At 39.5% G+C, this 20,970-nt stretch overlaps 1 protein-coding gene across 1 annotated transcript in view; it reads left to right on the top strand.

Annotated features, from left to right (window-relative positions):
- The window catches only part of LOC127650657 (syndetin-like), a 199,768-nt gene that overhangs the window by 6,002 nt on the left and 172,796 nt on the right, over nt 1-20,970 (top strand). The window contains exons 3-4 of the mRNA XM_052136228.1: nt 6,674-6,796; nt 9,301-9,372. Coding sequence (XP_051992188.1) covers nt 6,674-6,796; nt 9,301-9,372 — 195 coding nt within the window. The remainder of the gene's footprint in view (nt 1-6,673; nt 6,797-9,300; nt 9,373-20,970) is intronic.

Here is a 20,970-nt window from a genome sequence, read left to right as displayed (position 1 = left end):
CAAGATGACCACCTTTTTAGACAACCTGTATGTACTCAATTTGATTCCTTCACGGTATCACGTCAAATCAAATAATCTTGTAAATTGCTGCATAAACCCCTGTATTGTTTTGCAGTTGACCCTTTTCACATTTCTAGGTTTGGAAAGTGAAAGTTAACTATAGCGCGGTAAACTATTATATTGGTACATAGGAGTATATGGCAAATATTATTTCTGTGTTTCCATTTGCTCCAACAGCAAAGAAAAAAATCACTATAATGATTCCATGACTTTCCAAAAGAAAAACAAATATACAAATGGATTATGACATAGAAATATATTTTGATGTTTAAACGATTTATTATTATTATTATTTTTATGAATGACAGTGTAATATAGCACAAAGAACAATGTTATACATTTATGTTATGTTATAAATTAAATAATAAAAAATGTTTTCTAGATTTGCTCTGCTAAATTAGGGTGGCAATGCGTCAGAGTCTGTAAAAAAGGGCCCATTCTAAAATTTTTGCCAGCCGGCTAGCATTTATTTACTCCACACAGGGTCCAAAATGAAGACTTTCCAAGTGCCAAATGCAAATGGTAGGTGTTTATTTCCTCAACACTTTCATAAAAGCACACACTTTTAGTCAAAAAGTACTTTCAAAATACAGATAAAAACTCAAAAGTTGTACAGCGGTAGCGACAGTGTATTTGTCCTGTACACACTAGGCAGGAAATAAACGACTTACTGCTCCAAAAAATGTAAAAAAAAATTGGTCAAACAAATAACCATACTGTTAATGTTTCGACTCATGTAAGAGTCTTCCTCAGAACATTAAGACAAACTTTGTGACATCAATATCATCAAAACGTCCCATGGTTCCCACAGGTGCTTGTAATTTGATGTTAATGACAACACAAAGAAAAGTATAAACATATCATTAAATACAATATAAACAATTTATAACCCGCACCCTTAAAATCTAAATATATGCTCATTTACATACATATCCAGTATGACTTTTTGGATTCGTTTTTTACGTACATTATCTCATACATTATTTAATATCAAACCATATCTTTAAGTGTTTTTTGGTCTTGGTATGTTCTTGATGTTTGCATCTCTGGTACTTTTGATTTGTGTTGAGGGATATGTGTATTCAAGCTGTATGTATGTACAGGTACACAAGTATGTGTATACATGTATTTGTATATATATATATATATATATATGTGGATGTATATCCTCCTGGATATGTATGTATATGGGTATATATTTAGTTTATGGGTGTGGGTTATTGTGTAACAGTATTATATCCAATTATATCCATACATACATAGGTATATATTATATAAATTATATCAATTTTTATTTATTTTCTTTGTGTTTTCAATTGCTGTCTTCAAGTGCACCTAGGAAGCTTGTACCTCAGAGTTGGGCATTCGTTACTACAACATGTCATGCATTTATGTGGGAAACAAAATACAAAGAAGCCAAACTTAGACAATTATGCAATGAACGATGGCAAAAACTATTTTTCAGTTGTACCAGCGAATAAACCTGCATCACTTATAAACCGACATATATGATTTATCAATGCATCTGGCATATTATTAATTAATTTGCTTAAAACAAACCACAAAGGGTGAGTCATTAGTTGTCTGTCATATATAACAACTTAATATTTTTGTAAAAAACTACAGAAGTTGAAATAATTTAGCAAAATCATTGATTATCTTTCATGTCAACACACCCCTTCCAACATCCCAACTCGGAAACTTGTCTATCATCTAGAATTCTGAGTTTTCCACTCATTAACGCGGCTTCACAGGAACATTCATGTGCGCGGAACTCATAATTATGATATTTACGAGTCCACTTAAAGGCACATATATCCACCCTAGGATTTCTGAGTGGGTGGAGTCATTAACATCAAATTACAAGCACCTGTGGGAACCATGGGATGTTTTGGTGAAATTGGCATCACAAAGTTTGTCATGTTCTGAGGAAGACTCTTACATTGGTTACATTACATTACCAGTATGGTTATTTGTTAAAGACACATTTTCTTTTTTTTTTGAGCAGTAAGTCAGTGTTTATTTCCTGCCTAGTGTGTACAGGACAAATACTCTGTCGCTTCCCCTTTACATCTCTGTGGCTCACACAGCACTTTCATTATTTGATCTTGGTATCACAGAAACAAAAGGTACATTTTAGCCTTTTTTATTGTGCTTTTGGTATATTTTGAGTGCAAAAATCACAGAACGTACCAATTTCTCTGGTTCAGTCTCTGATGTCCTCTAGATGGCACTATAATCACATAATTGAGAGAATTAAGAGGCAGTTTTCAGAACAAATTTTGAAGAATGGTTGTGCATCTTTGATGCAGTTTCTTTACATCATTAGACTAGTGTCATCATCATCATCATAACTGACATCACCATTAATATTATATTTGCATAGTAACAGTCATATATTATTTCATAATGAGCAACTTTTCTCTTGTTCGCACATGATACATATTGCAGTCTTAAATAATTGAGAATTATTGATGATGGGGTCTGATAATTGTAAAGGTCTCGTAGATCAAGAACAGCAAGTACAGAATCTTGTGAATGAGGAGTGTGCAGACGAAGTATCAGAGACTCGGATTTGATCACATACTCTGACCAGATGTGACATCAACAGCTCTCCATTTCTTACCTTATCCCAGTCCACATGCACAAATGCTTATTGTTATTTTCAATACACCTACAAATAATGCTCTGTCCTTCTTTTGATCAGCATCATTCAATAACCCTTCAGTTCACTCATCCTACACTTGGATTGATTACAGCACGTTTGTGTCACACACTTTAATGTGCAAATAGACTTCCGTTCGTCTTTTGTCTCCATCTCTGCATAAAGGGACGAAAGGTGTTAATTTAGATAGACGTAGGATGGAAAGATAATTGAACAATGGCATGGCAACCATTTTAATTAGCATGACAGAGTTATAGTTTCCAAGTGACTGTTTGGATAGAAAATGATGTGAGGTGGTTTTAAATCTCATACAATCTGATTATAAGCTTCAATCACACCTAATTTGTAACTATACTTTTTAAAACTGTTTAAGAAGACAATAGCCTAGATGACTGATCAATAAGGATTTTTCTTCTGCTGGCCCAATCAGGTCAGTACTTCAGATTTATACCTGTCCTGCCAACAAATATGAACATTTATCACATAAACCAAATGTTTAAGTGTGCAAGTCTACCCAAGAGTAAATGGTATTAGGAGGAGGCACATTATTACTCAAGAGAGCATTGGATTGGACAAAATTCTTTAAAAACCCCTGAGTGTAAGAAAGACATCGATATTTTTGCACTGTTTTCCCAGAAAAGAGATGCAATACATTTTAAAACCATATCTGCTAAAGGTACGTTTTTCAGCTACACTTCAAGCATGGATTAAAAGCCACAAAAGTCCAGTTTTCATGGGGTCTTTAAGCCCTTATGGTAATCACTGTGCCCAAAGATTTTATGTCTTTTGTTCTTCCTGTGAGTGTAGCAGAGGAGAGTGACTCATAGCACCCCATCCCCTGCTGATGCTGATGTTGTTCCTCAGTGAGTTCACCCACGCTCTCTCACAGCCCTGCCTGCATCAGCCCGCACCTCATACACGCTGCACCGAGTATCTTTGAGAGAGATTGAAGGCTTTTTGGCCAAATTTTCTTTAGTTCTTTAGTTTCTTTCTCAATGACATTAAATTGCTGCCTTTATGGGGAAAAGTGTCCAACTCAGGGCTCCTTCAGTAAAGCATGTCTATTATCAAAGAATAGATTACCCAGAAATAAAAATGTTGTCATTATTTACTTGTTCCAAACCTGTATGCTGTAAAGTTTCTAGTTATACAAAATGTATACCATTTTGAAGAAAGATTAAGGGCTTTTGAAACTCTAAAATTGTACAAAAGCACCATACAAGTAGTCTTTTTGGTTTGTAAATTATATTCGATGTCTTCTGAAGCCATATGATTGCTTTGCGTTAGGAATAGGCTAAAATGTATGTTGTGTGGCGGGATGAGCAAGAGACAGACACAGTGGGAGTGAAGTCAGCCTCGGAAATTTGTTTGTTTTAAATCAAGGGAGGGGCTTGTTGTTCCGTCACAGTCGTTATGTAAGTTTAAGTGATAATGTGTTTATGAATGCCAAAAAGAGGGATCGTATCACACCCTTGTTAGCTACTCTCCATTCGCTGCCAGTCCAAAATATGATCCAATACAAGGTCTTAATATATGTTTTTAAAGCGGTTCACAGATTGGCTCCGGATTATATAGTAGATCTCTTTAAAGGTGCACCCAGTAATTTTTTCCCTATTAAAAAGGTTTTAATCCTAAATAAATGAATTGTAATTTTGAAGACAAAATTAGTAAAAACATTTTTTACTTTCTTTAAAGGTTGTTTAAAATGTATTTGTTTGGCCTTTGAATTTTTATTGTACTGTTTTATTTGCGTATTTTATAATTTTATTTTTGATATTCAGCACTTTGGGTCTACTGTGAAGTTTAAAAGTGTTCTATAAATGAATAAATTAGAGATGCACCGATGTATCGGCCAAACATCGGTATCAGCCGATATTCACCTCGTTGACTGACATCTGCCTATCAGCAAATACAATGTCAAATACAATGTCACCCAGCTGCAGTTTAATACCACCCACAGCCACTGGCTGGACACGACTCTGGCATGACATAAGAGGGCAATGTATTCCGTGCGCACTTGTGGTTTGTTTTCAAATAAGTGCAAGATAATGTCGTGGTGTGGGAGTTTTTTTACTGTCTGGTCTGTGATTTAGTGAAAAAATCTGCTGTATAGCAGGCTTATAAGGCTCTTGAAATAGTTATTTTTCACAAAAAGAATCTTTGTTATTTGAAAGAAGGTTATATTAGATGTTGTTTCATAAATATGTATGATTGAATTTGTGCTCATTCAAAGATAGCGTGATGCAGGGCTGAAAGACTTAAAAACAGCTCATTTATTTTTTATAATGAAGATTTCTTAGTTTCACTGGCACAAAAGGGGGATTAAATAACAGCAAAAACAAAATAAACAAACAAACAAAAAAAATCAGTATCGACCATCAGCCAAATTATTTTAAACAGCGGTATCGGTATCTGCCCAGAATTTCACAATCAGTGCATCCCTTGAATAAATACAATGAAAAATAAATAAATGTACAGTCCACCGGTTGTTAGTGCAAAATAATCCCAGCCAGGGTCTTGTCTCAACATGAAGGGGTTTATTTTGTGATAACAACTGGCTGACTGTACATTATCCTGCTTATCAGGATAATGGCTACTAACCAAATAAATAAACAAATGGACATAAAACATTTATTTGTGTTGAAATTATGTAATTATGTGAAAAAAAATCGCTGAACAGCTGATTTCCACCTCCATTTTGCTTCGGAGTTCTGTTGGTGTTTCTTTTGTAATTAATGACTGTCTGACTTTATGTTATGTATATTATTACAAGACTACTTGCCAAATAAATTAACATGAAACAATGATTTGAGTTGAAATAGTTTTATTAGTTTACTCGGAGAAGCAGGGAAGATGACTCGCACTACCTGGATGAGTGGTCTGATACATCTTATTCCCAGGATGTGCGGTTGTTACTCAGAGATATCAGACCACTAGATGCCGCCATTGACCAATCAGAATCAAGTGATCCAAAGCGCTGTGTAGTAATCACGGATAATCTTCACCTCTGTGTCCAGATTCAAAAATTGCATGTCATTGATGTGAAAACTGGATTTGTTATAACCTGCCAATATTTAATTCTGGACACAAATGTGGGCTAGCCATAGGCTTTTTTGATATTATGCTTTTTTGATAATCTTTGATAAGATTATTGATAAGGAGAATAATGACTTCATTTTCTGTTCCTCAGACATAAAACATATTGTATGGCTTCTGAAGACTTAAAGTATAGCGCACGATTCATATTAACTACTTTTCCGGTGTATTTTTGTCTTTTTTGGAGCTTGACAGCTCCTGGCCATTATATGATCTGTCGTTATATGACGAGCTGCATAACGATTAAAAACTAATATAACGATTATGATGAAAATAAATGGGGTAAAATTAGACTGATTTGGAAAGATCTTAGGGTGTGTAAATAATGATAGAATTGTCATTTCTGGCGAACTATCCCTCTAAAATGCAAAAATCAAACTTTAATAACCAGTTTATTAATGTGAATCACTTTGTGTGAATGTGGCTGAAGGCTCTAGTGAAAGCGTTTTGAAATGCTGCCTCAACATCTGCTGTTGTAACTCAATATAGCTCCTTCATCCTTTATCTCCATATTGGTCACTGAGCTGTTTTAACCACATTTCATTATGTTATGTGAATCATGCATGATGAGGCTCTCAGCATATCTCTTCAAAGCAAAGGACAGCTTTGTTTCTCCAAGCAGTTTTGAGTGAAATTGATGTTCTATGCCGATTCTCATTAAAGTTCATGAAGGGTGTTCCACAGGGATGGAAGCTTAGACCACTTAATCTTTAGACTTAGCTTAGCTAGAAGCCAAACCCAAGAACGAATAAATGTTTAGGACCAAGGCTGTTCTTCTCACAATAGTACCCCAGATGACAAGAGATTTCCCTGCCAATACTCATTCTCATTTCTCCCTTTGCCTTTCCACAGGAGGAGCTGAGGGAACTGAGAGAGCAGCCCACTGATCCACAGGCAGAACAGGAAACCATTGAGAGCATAGAGGAAGTGTACTACTCCAGTGACTCCTTTGATATGGTGCAATACGAGCTGGAGGTGTGTGTGTATGGCCCTGTTTACACATTTTAACATCTATCTTGGGTGATCAGAACACAAGTGGTCAGGCGAGACATATGACTTTTCACATCTTGTACCGGTAGGGACATGCATGTGTCCTGTGACCACTTGTGAACAGATTTGAAGGGAGGGTCTCCTGACTGCATTACATCTCTTACTGCATCATTGTTGCACTTAAAAGCACCAAAAATTTGCACTTGGTTACTTTTTTTATTTTAAATCTAGCCACAAACGTGATATTTTGAGAGAAATGTTCAATGCTATTTTAGTAGAGCCCCTACAGTATGTTAACTGAACTTTGGATGTGTTTCACATGGGGCCTGTTCTTCGTACGTTGATTAGGGAGTTATCTGGATTTGAAATGATCCTGGATTGTTACATTCTTCGAAGAACATCTCGGAGTTGCTGTCATAGCAACAGGTCTTTAAGCTCAAACCTGCTCAGGATCAGGCTTATTTAATGTAAACATGATTAGATTGCACATTTATAAGCAGATGCGATGCTGGAAGTCTGTCCCAGCCTCTGTCTTTTTCTTACGACTCAATCCGTATATACTAATCAAATTCGCTCATGCATTTGAAGAACAGAAGAAGCTAGAGAGAAATGATCACAATTAGAAGATATGGAATATGGCATATCATCTCAGATGTATTAAGCGACGTACGAAGAACTGGCCCCACAAGATCTGAGTCAGTGCGTTGGCATTGTTAACATCAGGCAATCCGGAGAAGTTTCACTGCTACAAAACATGATCAGCTCATACTCGGAGCATTTCTCCTTTGACCAAGCGATTGTGCATCACGCCCCTCTGAGCATCAGGGCACAGGGTCTGCACAGTCGTGCAGTCTAACGTGGGTGTCTTTACTGTTTGCGCAGCTTGCAGTCGACCCCAGATTGATGGATTATCTGCATACTGTTGATGCGAAATCTCATTAGATTTGGTGGTGCATTGCAAAAGCGCCACAGATTGAGAATTTCAGCCGAGAGGAAAGTATTTACTGTTATGCGAGGCCTGACTTTTCAGTTTTCATTGTTTCTCTGTTTGGGAATAGGGCATTAGGTGTTGTTTGTTTAATCCTCTATGATAAAAGTCAGTATGAGTCATCAAATTCTACAAGTGTATCATTTAGCTTTTATATTGGGAGCTCTTCAAAGGTGGATAATTAGGGATTTGCAGTGCAAATATTTTACTAGTATTTACAAGTTAAAATTAAGCAAATGTTGCAAATTATTTTGGCAACTGTACAAACTTACAACAAATAATACCAGTAGAGTACAAATTCCCTAATGCATCTAACCGTATAGGGAAATTATGTGGTAACACTACAATATGGTTTTATTAGTTAATTAGTAGTTAAAGGAATAGTTCACCCAAAAAATGAAAATTCTCTCATCATTTACTCACTCTCATGCCATCCCAGATCTGAATGACTTTCTTCTTCAGCAGAACACAATGATTTTTTGAAGAATATTGCAGCTCTGTAGGTCCATATAATGCAAGTGAATGGTGATCAAACCTTTTAACACCAAAAATCACATAAAACAAACATAAAAGTATTCCTAATTACAGTGTTTAAATCCTTATCTGCACAAGCAAAAAATAGGTGTGGGTGAGAAACAGATCAATATCCAAGTCCATTTTTTACCCCAAATCTCCACTTTAACTTTCAGAAGTGAAAGTGAAACTAAACAGGCACAGCATGTGACTTTCAGAGTCATATGATGGGGTCATATGGATTACTTTTATGTTTCCTTTATTTGATTTTTATTTGATCACCATTCACTTGCATTGTATGGACCTTCAGAGCTGAGATATTCTTCTAAAAATCTTTGTATTCAGCAGAAGAAAGAAAGTCATACACATCTGGAATGGCATGAGGATGAGAGAATTTTCAGTTTTGGTTGAATTATTCCTTTAACCTTAGTAAACATGAACCAACAATGAATAATACTTTTACAGCACTTATTAATCTTGGTTAATGTTAAATAAATCAAATACATCTTTAGTAAAAGTTGTATAAATTAACATTAGTTAATACATTATGAATTAGCATTAACTAACTATGAACAACGGTGTTCTTGTAAATTAACAGATTTAATGATTTAATAAATGTTGTTAAAAATGTTTAAGTGTTGCTTCATAATTCTTAATGCATTTACTAATGTTAGCTAATAGAACCCAGTTGTAAAGTGTTACCAATTATGTTTCACACAGCGATTGGTTTCTTTTCTACTTTCCGCATACCTTGGCAAACCTATTCTGAAATTCTGTGTTTTACTTGGACAATTAAACTAGATCTTATGCTTTTAAATTCTATAGTTAGTCTGATTGTGCATGTATGTTGTATTGTGACACTAACATTACAACCTTCTATAAAACGTCTTTGACTGGGCTAAACAGAAATGTAAACATAGTACCCTGACATAAATTTCATTCTGTTCAGTTCTCAAATTCATTCTTTATGTCTTTGTGTACCCAACAGAAACTCCCCCCAGATCTTAACCTTCAAGAACTGGAGGAGTACAGAGATAAGCTGAAGAGACAGCAAGCAGCTGTAAGTATCAGATTTGCAGAAATCTATAAAATAAACGTCTCTGTGCTCTATCATAAACTGCTCGGTTAAACGGCGAGAGTGCCCATTTGACATGAAATTTGACACATCATATGTACATCTGCTGAATCATAACTCTTGCAGTATCTCACAGTTCATATCTCATCCTGCTGCACATGTCACAGTTTATTAGTGTGTTTACCACATCCCTGGTCCATGCTATAGCGTGTTTGTGTGCGCATGAGTACCGCCTGCCTTGATCTGGGGTGAGCCTCAGTTCACTTCTTGCCTTGCAGCCTTGGAAGCGTTGCTTTAAAGAGGAATGTCATCCTCTCTCTTGACTTTTTCTTGCTTGAGAGACTTGCTTACGCACAGCTGTCCTGTCAGCCCAGTGCAGGGTGAAAGATGAAGCCCTCAGGATCCTTAGGGGCACCAGATGACCGCGCTATCTGCTGTGGCCTGCCACGGGCAGACTGTTCACTGGCAATGCAGTGGCCCCGGGGTCACTACAGGGGGGCCCCGGCCCCATTGCCGGTCTTGGGTCATGAAAGACAGCTGTAGGCATCAGTGGAGGAGCTCTGCGTAGCATGGACTTCCCACTGAATGCCATTACTTAATATCACGTAATGCGTGCTCAGATGGTGTGATATTTTATTCATGATTTATAAAAGCACCTCCGGTCTCATTTGCATGAGAGAACATGACCTATTGGACAGTAATGGTGCGTATATGAAGGTAGAAAGGTGACAAGTAAAGACGTCTTAAAGAATATTCAGACATTTTCATTATCGATTGTTGTGGAAATTAATGATCAGTTAATCAATTAATCATTAACAATAAGACTGCAAAATGCACATGGAGCACTCTAAATAATATGTGCTTTTAGCGTACTGTTTGAGTATAATTTAAATGAATACACTTAATGAATGTATCTGCATTTTTCTCTTAAGGTTTTTAGTTCAGGCATTGTATTTTAATTAATTTAGGCTTAATGGTCCACTGTTTGCCGTGACCGACAAAGTAACATCTTCAGCAACTACTGCTACCACCACAACTGCTGCTGTTGTGAACACCGCTTCCTGCGGAGCCACTACCGAAGGAAAACAGATCGAACTTTGACCAGCGTTTGGTTAAAATGCGACGCTGCAGGCAGAGGTGCAGCACCACTCATACGCATTAAATGAAGGTGTTTTTGAGTTGTTCCAGGGAATGTTTCCTAATTCGCAAATAGCCAAATCTTTCACCTGTGGAAAGGACAAAACCAGCTACATTTTAAAATGTGGACTTGCCCCATACTTCAAAATAAACTGATTTCTGCGATTAACAATGCAGGACAATTGTGAACTACTGGCTTCTGTAGCCTCAGCCAGGACCATATACAGGATCTACCTTGATGAAGAGAGGAGCAAGAGAGAGGGTGCCATGCGTGGACTTAAGAGAAAAGCTTTGGAAGATGAGCTTGATGAACTGAAAAAGAAAAGGGTGGTGTTGACTGAGATGTGCGCCAGCCTGCAGAATGATCTCGATCAAAAAGCTGAGCAGGCCAAAAACAAATCTAACACACTCATGGCTCAAATGATTACAAAATCTAAACTATGAGGAGATACAAGGACAAATGCAATTAATTGAAAAATGTTGAGTCAGAGTTGGAACTAAAAGTGAGCGAACTAAGGCACATTAAAGTTAGTAAATTCTCTTATTGACACAAAGTTAAAACTGTAGAGAGTTTTTCCCTTCACTGTCCAGACTGATAGGATTTGTGGTTATTGTTGAAGCAGGTTATGTGTATTCGATTTACACAAACAGAAACATAAGGGCTTTTTTTCCAGTCATGGACTGATTTTTCAGTATGCCTATAGCATTCAATATCTAGTTGATTGGTACTATGTTAAATTAAATTTGACATATCTGCAAATACATTTTTATATTTTAAGCTGTCTCCTGAGCCATTTCTAATTTAGTTCAGAGTGATACAGTTTATTTAAATTATGTAGATTGTCTCAAATATCCAAGATTATGATAATTGCATCATTGTCAGATTGAATGTGTTGTGGCAAAAACAATAATTAAACAAATATGCATAACAAGATAAGAGACATCAAGATCCAAATTATATTTTAAAAGATAGTTTATTCTTTTAAAAGAGGTTTGTTCACAAAAGTATCACGACAGCTACCTCGCAATAGGAACAAGACCTAATTCACACAGAAAACACATGACCTATTTATACCCCCATGCCCTCTCTGTCCCTTCTTCCAGTAATTTTCCACTCATCCCAGTAAAACCAGATTTTAACTGGTCTTAGAAATACCAGTGGCTCTTCTAAGCCCCCCTGGGTTTTACTGTCCATCTGTGAGGTCATCAAAAGGCCATATAAACGCTATCTTGTCCTGAAGACAGTGGCCCTTTGTTGAGTTTCACTGAGTTTCACACCCGTGAAACTCAACAAAAGGCATTATCTATGGCTAAATAATCCCTCTGTCTTTCCCGTACTCATATTGAGGAGTTCAAAAGGCTTTTTCCTGACCATCTGTTTTACTGTGTGTGTGTGTGTGTGTGTGTGTGTGTGTGTGTGTGTGTGTGTGTGTGTGTGTGTGTGTGTGTGTGTGTGTGTGTGTGTGTGTGTGTGTGTGTGTGTCCATTCCTGCCAGGTGAAAAAGAAAATACTAGAGGAGAGAAATTGAATCGAAAGAAAATCCACATAATGCCTTAAAGAAAGTAAAATATAAATTTTCCACAACAATTGGTTACAATTGGCTTTTGACAATGTTTGGCTTTGTATATGTATATGTTTGTGTTTGTATATGTGTGTGTATATATATGTGTGTATATATATATATATATATATATATATATATATATATATATATATTATGTGTGTGTGTATATATATGTATACATGGTTAGTCATGGGTCATGTATGGCATTAAAAATGTTAAAAATGGCATTAAATAGCATTAAATTAGATTTGATGATACCTGCAGAAACCCTGAAATGCGTATTCTCGAGTTGATTGACTGGTGATGTCTGTATCTAAAAGGTGATTGGCTGTTTTACCTGTAAAGCGGGACTTCCTTTCTACATCCATTGACCGTTTGCCGTAAGCTCCTTGGCTGTGCCTTCCAATATCTCCCATTCATTTTAATAGAAGTAGCCCGTCTCTGCTAAATAGTCTGACTGTAACATAACTCTTCTCTGGTGCTGTTTTGATGTCAAGTGAATGTTGCTTCATGTTCTCCTGGCAATCACTGATGTAATTCTGGGTTGGGATGAAACAAGAAGACCGGTGGATCAACAATGCTTGTTTACATGTTGTACTTTAAAAAACTATCATGGTGTATGCAGAAAACACAATGTTAATTTATGGAAAATTGCTTCAACTCTCATTACATTAAACCTGCTTCATCTTTACAAGAGAGGAAGTGAAGGATGCATGCTTGTGTGGTTTTTCTTCTGTGTTGCAGACAAGACATTAAATGTAGCATGCAATCGGCAACACCTCTCTAGCGGTGGTTTACTGTATAGACAGCCTTACCATTGTCTGCAGACATTGTTACTGAACGCATTTGTTCTTAAATTGAGTAATTGATGATCGATAAGCTTAATTTATCTACTTATTAACTGCATATACTGTAATCGATAAATCATTAACTTATCTAGTGACAAGGATCGTCTGAATCCTATGCATGTGTAATGTTTACTAAGATGCCTTAATGTGGTCGTTGTAGTCTTCACTGGCCATGTTATTCCACAATCCTGTCAGTGCGGTTGGTTGAAAGAGCACCAATAGCGTCTGATGGAGAGGTTAAAGAAGTATTGGAAACTTCTATATGAATACACAAATATGTTAAACTACAGAATATTTCATCATCTAGAAATTTCTCTATGTGTGTGCATCTCTAAGTGATTATAAATAAAAATCTTAACAGGCAAAGTAATTGAAAGGTAATGGAAATTCATTGTCATAAGGTGTGGGAACCCTGACCAAAGCTCTCTTGAATTTGTTGTAGATCATTAGACATGCATTATGGTGCCTTGACAGAACGTCTAAAACCTTAGGATGAGGTACCTTCATTTACAAAATGCTACGTGGCAGCGAAGTAGCGGCTTAATGTTTCGGAGCGTCGAATGCACTGTCTACGAATGTTACGAATAGAGGCAGCGAAGGCAGACGAGGAGAGTGGATCAAAATGCAGCTTAACTTTATTGAACAAACAAACAAATAAACACAAAGGAAAAACCCACAATGGGAAAACAGGAAACTTAAACACGATGAGACAAAACTGAGAACTCGGGCAGGGAACACATACCAGGTTTAACAACATTCAACGACCGACAAGGGAGTGGAGGAATAAACAAGGTTTAAATACACAAGGACAAGGGTAACAAGGCCAATCAACAAACAGAACTCTGAAACAGGATAACAAGATAATTAACTAAAACCAATGACAAACAAGAACTGAATCAAAGTAATCAAACAATGAACCAATAAAAACCAGATACAAAACATGGAGGGAAAACAGGATGTGACAAGACTAGGAACTGAAAAGGAATTTCAAAATAAAAGTACACAAAAGAACAAAGGACAACAATGAACATGACAGAACCCCCCCTCAAAGGATCGGATTCCAGACGATCCTAAAACAAAAGAACAAAAGACAAAAACCCACAAAAACAACATGAGGGCACCAGGGGCAAACAGACAGTCCAAGTGGGCACAAGGGGCAGACAGACAGACCAGGGGGGCACAACAGGCAGACAGACAGTCCAAGGGGGCACAAGGGACAGGCAGACAGTCCAAGGGGGCACAAAGGACAAGACAGGCAGGCCACGGAGAAGCAAGGGGCCGACAGGCGGTCCACGGGGGTATATGACGGGGACCGGGTCAGGTGGTCTGGGGGGCGTCCACCGAGCAGGGACAGGTCTAGGAGGCCAGGGTGGTGGCCACAGGGCTAGGACCGGTTTGGGTGGCCTGGGAGTGGCCACTGGGGAAGCGGGTGGAGCCGTGTGATGCGGGGCCAAGGAGGACCTCTGAGGCGGAGCAATGGAAGACTTGGGTGGCGGCGCCGAAGGAAGCGTAGGCAGGACCGCAGGAGACCCTGGGGGCGGAGCCGAGGGAAGCTCAGGAGGCGGAGCCGAGGCAGGCTTCGGGGGCGGAGCTGAGGAAGGCTTCGGTGGCAGAGCTGAGGAGGGCCTCGGAGGCGAAGCCGTAGGAGACTTGGGAGGCAGCGCCGAAGGAGGCATAGGCGGGGCCGTGGAAGGCTCAGGAGGCAGAGCCGAGGGAGGCGGAACCATGGAAAGCTCAGGAGGCGGAGCCGTGGGAGGCTCGGGAGGCTCGGGAGGCGGAGCCCTAGAAGGCTCGGGGAGAAGAGCCGTAGGAGGCTCGGGAGGCGGAGCCGTAGGAGGCTCGGGAGGCGGAGCCCTAGAAGGCTCGGGGAGAAGAGCCGTAGGAGGCTCGGGAGGAAGTTGGCAGCGTGTAGGTCAGGACGGGCGTGGAGAGACGAATCGTGGCGGACGGGGAGTATCTTCGTGGGAGGAGCGTCATCCTCCAGAATGCCCACAGTGAGCGGCGATCCGCTGACCCGCAGGGTCTCCTCCACGAAACCGAGGACCGTCCAGCAACGACTCGCCGGCGGCAACCGCTTCCCTCAGAGACTCGTTCAAGTTACCCCGGAAGAATGCCACCAGGGCGTGGTCGGGGAAGTCAGAGAGGTGTGCCAGCTCCAGAAAATCCAGGACGTGGTCCTCCAAAGGGCGGTCCTCCTGCTTGAGGCAAAGGAGCCGGTAATTCGCCGAATAGGCTGCTAGATCCATGTGTGTGGGTCGGTCGTTCTGTTACGAACGTAGGTAGCGAAGGCAGACGAGGAGAGTGGATCTAAATGCAGCTTAACTTTATTGAACAAACAAACAAATAAACACAAAGGAAAAACCCACAATGGGAAAACAGGAAACTTAAACACGATGAGACAAAACTGAGAACTTGGGCAGGGAACACATGCCAGGTTTAACAACATTCAACGACCGACAAGGGAGTGGAGGAATAAACAAGGTTTAAATACACAAGGACAAGGGTAACAAGGCCAATCAACAAACAGAACTCTGAAACACGATAACAAGATAATTAACTAAAACCAATGACAAACAAGAACTGAATCAAAGTAATCAAACAATGAACCAATAAAAACCAGATATAAAACATGGAGGGAAAACAGGATGTGACAAGACTAGGAACTGAACAGGAATTTCAAAATAAAAGTACACAAAAGAACAAAGGACAACAATGAACATGACAACGAATGTGTCATTGGCAGATGCAAGTTACTGTGGATTCGGTGGGTCAGTGGGAGAGGAATCCATCTGGTCTATTGGAGGTGACAGTCTATTCTTCTGCTAAAAGACAGCTCTGACACGTCTTTGGCAGGAGCTCATCACTGAGCTAATTGCTTGTCTGCAGTGCGAGTGTCTCTCAGAATAAGCCTGTCTCTTTATCTTGTTATACAGTTAGGAAGAAGTTCTCAGTGTTAACTCAGTTGTTTCACATTAAGATTTGTTGCTGAATTGGGCTGATTAACATTAAAGGAATGTTTATATTATTATTTTATGAAAGAATATATGATTCACTACACTCACAAGTTAAGAGACATTGCACTGAATTTGTTTCTCGTGATTTTAAAAACCTTTTGATCCAAAAGCTTGATTAAATGCTTGAAATTACATGTATAGATAGACAAAGATAAAGCCTATCAATAAATGCCTATTAATTAATTTCTTTACAGAACAACATTTTTAAATGACCAAATAGTAAAGGAAAAGCAGCCTACAAGTGCCCAATATAGATGGGGAAAAAACAAAAAAAATGCCCAGTGGCATTCATCTCATGAATTTGGTTGAATAAAATGCCCTGAGTGTGCAGAACTGTATTATAAGCAAAGAGAGGCTACTTTGAAGAATCTAAAATAGTTTGAAGTTTTGATTTGTTTAACATTTTTTGTGGTCACAACATAAAACTACATTTCCATTTCTGTTATTTCATAGGCTTGATGCCAACTTGTTCATAGCTTACTTATAGTTGTCTTTGCTGAACTGTAATCTAGTATAAAGCATTTTAACACAAAATAGTTACACACCTTCAAGAACATAACCAGAACACACAAGCAAGTGATTCATTGTCATTTGCATTATTTCATATAAATCACACTCTAGGGGTCGACCGATATGTTTTTTCAGGGCTGATACCAATGCAGATTATTAGTCATCAAGGAGACCGCTAACCGATATTTGGGGCCAATATACATTTGCAGTAAAAAAAAAAATGTTAGTGTCCAAATTTACAATAATAACACAAATTCAAACACAAAACTTCCTTTAAATGCCTATGAACATGTTAATAATATTATATCAATATTATCTTTTGAAACATAGTAGAAAACATATAAACATTATTATTTTCTTTTTTTTCAAAAATAAAGTGGAGGAAGCTCCTAGCAACATTTCTTTTGAACTGAAACTTTAAATATATAAAAATAAGGAACAAAACAGTTCATAACAGAATTTAATATTATAACACACAAAATCAACCTTATTGGAGTTGAGACTTCATGTAGCTTGTTGGCTAACCCATTTAGTCAAGTGCAAAAAGGGCAACAGGTCTTTATTCATAATGGAGTTGAAAGATTTAACGCTATCAAAGTTGTCGTTACGTTTGCTAAACCTCTTAACGTTGGTTAGCTGTCTACTACTATCAATGCCATCATCAGCTATAACATGTCAAAACACCCACTCATACGGGAGAGTACTCTGTTAAATCAGTACTTACTCTGCCAGCATGTTCGTGTTAGAGAAAAATATTCAAAGATATAGTGCTGAAAGATCCATGCCATCTACACTCCGGAGTGCTTTCTGTGTACACAGCTCTGTTGTGTTGTCGTGCAGCTAAACTAAAGTGTAGAAATGGCCAATGTCATGATGTCTCGCGGCTCAGATGGAGCAAATCCGGGTTCCGGACCTGGACCACGGTCCTCTAATTGGTGATGGTTGGCATAGGGTATTTTGATGTTTATTGCAACTTCAGTATCTGCATTCATACTTTTGAAAACAGCTCATCTTCTCATCCTCTGATTAAGCTTTCTCTAGCTCCTTTCCTCTTTCCCACCTCTCACCCACAAATATGGAGTACAGTTTTGATTGGCTATTTACTCGTGACATATAACCAATCCGAGAAAACTATGGGCGGGACATTGAGCCAGACTTCAAGCGGTAACCTTTCAGAGAGAGGCAGTGGCATCAGAGCAACGGAGCACATTTTAAAATGTATCGCCAGTCAGATCAGACAAAATAACGATTCCAATAATTAGGACCATTATGAATATCAGATCCGATTCTCAGCCAGGCCGATAATCGAGCAACCCCACATACTTTTAATGTTTATTTTAATCTGGTTTTGAATCTGAATCGATTAACTTTCGATATGACTAAAGCTGTATTTACATGGGCCCAACGGATATCACGTTAGTCTTTGATTGTTGCGGAAACTTTGCGTGCACTTGGCCCCTTCTCTGGTTAATGAAGCCTTTTCTCTCAATCCTAATTAAACATAATGCTGTTTTATGCTTATTAGATGGCTGGAAGGGAGTTGTTGCCTGTAGACATTAGGTAAAATGAAAATAATTAATTATAAATTTACTAATGTTTGCTTGTGTTCTAAGAAAATTATGTAATTGGAAAATAAGGGGGAATAAGTGTGTATGGGTTTTAACACAGTTCCTGGAAGTATAATTTGGATTCGTTGAAACACTTGAGAAGACTGCTGGCTGTTTACTGCACTGGTGCAAGCTGTTTAATAGATTTTTAATTAGTATTATTACCCAGGCCGGAATTACGCACAGTCTGCTCCACGTAGCAAGGTTTATTAGCGTTAACTAAAACTGTTATTAAGACAAAAATCACAATGAATGAAATATAATTTTCGGAAAGGGATATTTCACCCAAAAATGAAAATTCTGTCATTATTTACTCACCCTCGTGATTTTCTGGCTTTCGTGGAACCTAAAAGGAGATGGCAGAAAGTTTAGTCTCCATCACCATTCACTTTTATTGTATGGATAAAGATGCAATGAAAGTGAATGGTGACGAGGCTAATATTCAGCCTAATATCTACAAAAATGCCATATGAGTTTGGAATGAAATGAATCAAATCAAATCACTTTATTGTCATACTACCATGTACACAAGTGCAACAGTAGGTGAAAGTCTTGTGTGCAGTCTTGTTGAAGGTAAATGATGACTAGGTAATCGGGGACACTAGGGCCAGAGCAGCTGTGGACTCAGATGGCTTTGAGGTTAGGATGACTACTGGGCAATGAGTGAGGCCAGTAATGGCCACTAGAAAGATGGTGAGAAGAGTAACAACTCAGAGGGCTCAAAGTTCAGGGGAGCTGGGGACTAGAGGTTTTAGAAGCCAGGACAGCCAATGGGCAGCAGATGGGCTAAGGGGTAATCGCTGGGGAATGGACAGTCCGAGTAGTTGCTGCCAGGAAGTGAACAGTGTGAGTGGCTGCAGCTGGGGTCTGGACAGGCCACTCTGGAACAGGGGTGAGGTCAGAGATAATGGTGACTGCTAGGGACCGGACAGGCAGAGCAGTGGCTGGGGACAGGGCAAGAACGTTGGCTTCCGCTAGAATCTGGCCGTGTTCATTGACGGCCGTGGGATATTGGACAGAACGAGCGGTGGCTGCTGGGGACAGGAAAGGGTTTTTATCAGCTGCTAGGATTTGGACTGGCACTCTGGCCACAGGAGGAATGGTGAGGTCAGCAGTGGCCACTGCACAGTGGGTGAGGTAAGTGGACACCACTGTGCAGCAGGTTAGGTGAGTAACGACTGCTGAGAACTGGCAGACTGAGCAGAGGTCCCTGAGGGCTGGACAGACTGAATGGCGGCCGCTGGGATCTAGACTATGGTGTGGGTGACTAGCAGGGAATACTGGACTGTCTGGGGGATGGCCGCAGAGGACAGGCCAGTCAGGTTGAGGAGCGCAGGCCGTTGGACAGTTGGGCTGAGTGGCTGCAGCCTTTGAATTCTGGACAGACAGGGCAGTTACCGCAGAACACTGGACAGACAGAGAGGCAGCCGCTGAACACTGGTCTGAGTGGGCGGCTATGGCAGGTGAGGGGTCCGACAGGGGACAGCCTCCGTAACCGCTAGTGCTGGCAGCGGCAAGGGGATGGCCTCTGTGGCAGCGAGCGCTGACACCAGCAGGGGGGTGGCCTCCATAACTGTGAGCGCTGGCAGCTGGAGGAGGGTGGCCTCCGTGGACGCATGCAGTGGCAAGGGTACAGGCTCCGTAGCCACAACCGCTGGCAGCGGCAGGGGAATGGTCTCCGTGGCCATGATCGCTGGCAGCAGCAGCAGAACAGGCTCTGTGTCCAACAAGGAATAGTTAAATTTTCAAAACTATAATAACCGTTGCTGGAAGACATACGACAGGTGCTGTGCCGTGCTGACAGACTGCTGTGCTGGTTGTCATCATGTTCAGTTTATCTCTGTGAAATTACAAGTTTGACAGAGTGTGATCCAACATATGCCAACCACTCCTTCTCTGGCACTGTATTTTTAGAGGCTCTGTTCTCAGTTTGTACTACACTGGATAGTCTCCTCATAACTGGTTTTCTCATTTTGGCCTCTCTCTGGGGTCTTATATGGAAATTATTAAATGATGGGTGGAGCAATGAGCTTTGTCAAAATCATAAGCCCTTCTCCTGAGTTGAGATCTCTTTTGGTCATCTGTGCACAATGTGAAAATTCCTTTGCTCATTCAGTAAATAAATTACAGGTTGCTTCTGCATTAATAACACTGTACTGTTCCATTTTCTCCTTAGATTGTTGATTTAAATCATAGCTGTGATGTGAAGAAAATGTAGCTTAAAGAAATGGGTCACAAACTGAGGTGCTCTCGAAAATGTCCAGGTGTCTTTATGACCCATACGTCCACACACACCTCTCCTGCCAGTCAGTCTCATCTTTTCACTCAGTGGGTTCTGTTTACATACGCCACTGCTCAGCTGAGTCTGTCTTATGTTCAGCTCTCCCTGTCACACCGGCAATTCACAGCCATGCCACCCGTCTGTCCCAACCGCCTCACCGTGTGGTGCACATATCGATCTGAGCGTGCCACAGCATGCTTTAGATTTACTGTCTGACATTCTGTTAAGCCATTATCACCCTCTGGACATTTGAATGTGGCAAAAAAACTTATTACATTATTACGAAGTTGTTGTTGCTGATTTGAAGGACACGTAAAGACATTTGTTGTTTTCCCTTTTCTATTTTGAGCTTGAACTAATACCTCAACTGATTAAAATGTGAAATTAATGGAATAGTTCCGTGTAACCCTGTTTAAATTGAAAATGAATTGTGGCAATATCAGTATGAATTGCAATATTAGAACATGAGTGATAGATTTTCACCACCTTCATCTCAAAACTGTGGATTATAGAGAGGTGAACTGAACTGAGAACTATAAAAATCTACCTGGGTAGTAAAAGGAAAAGTGAAAAAACTGAAACAAGTTCAGTTCTGAAACAAATATTGTGGCTGCAACCTAA

This window comes from Xyrauchen texanus, chromosome 10 (genome assembly GCF_025860055.1).
Source record: "Xyrauchen texanus isolate HMW12.3.18 chromosome 10, RBS_HiC_50CHRs, whole genome shotgun sequence".
Lineage (NCBI taxonomy): Eukaryota > Metazoa > Chordata > Actinopteri > Cypriniformes > Catostomidae > Xyrauchen > Xyrauchen texanus.
This window is presented reverse-complemented; position numbering and strand designations above follow the sequence as displayed.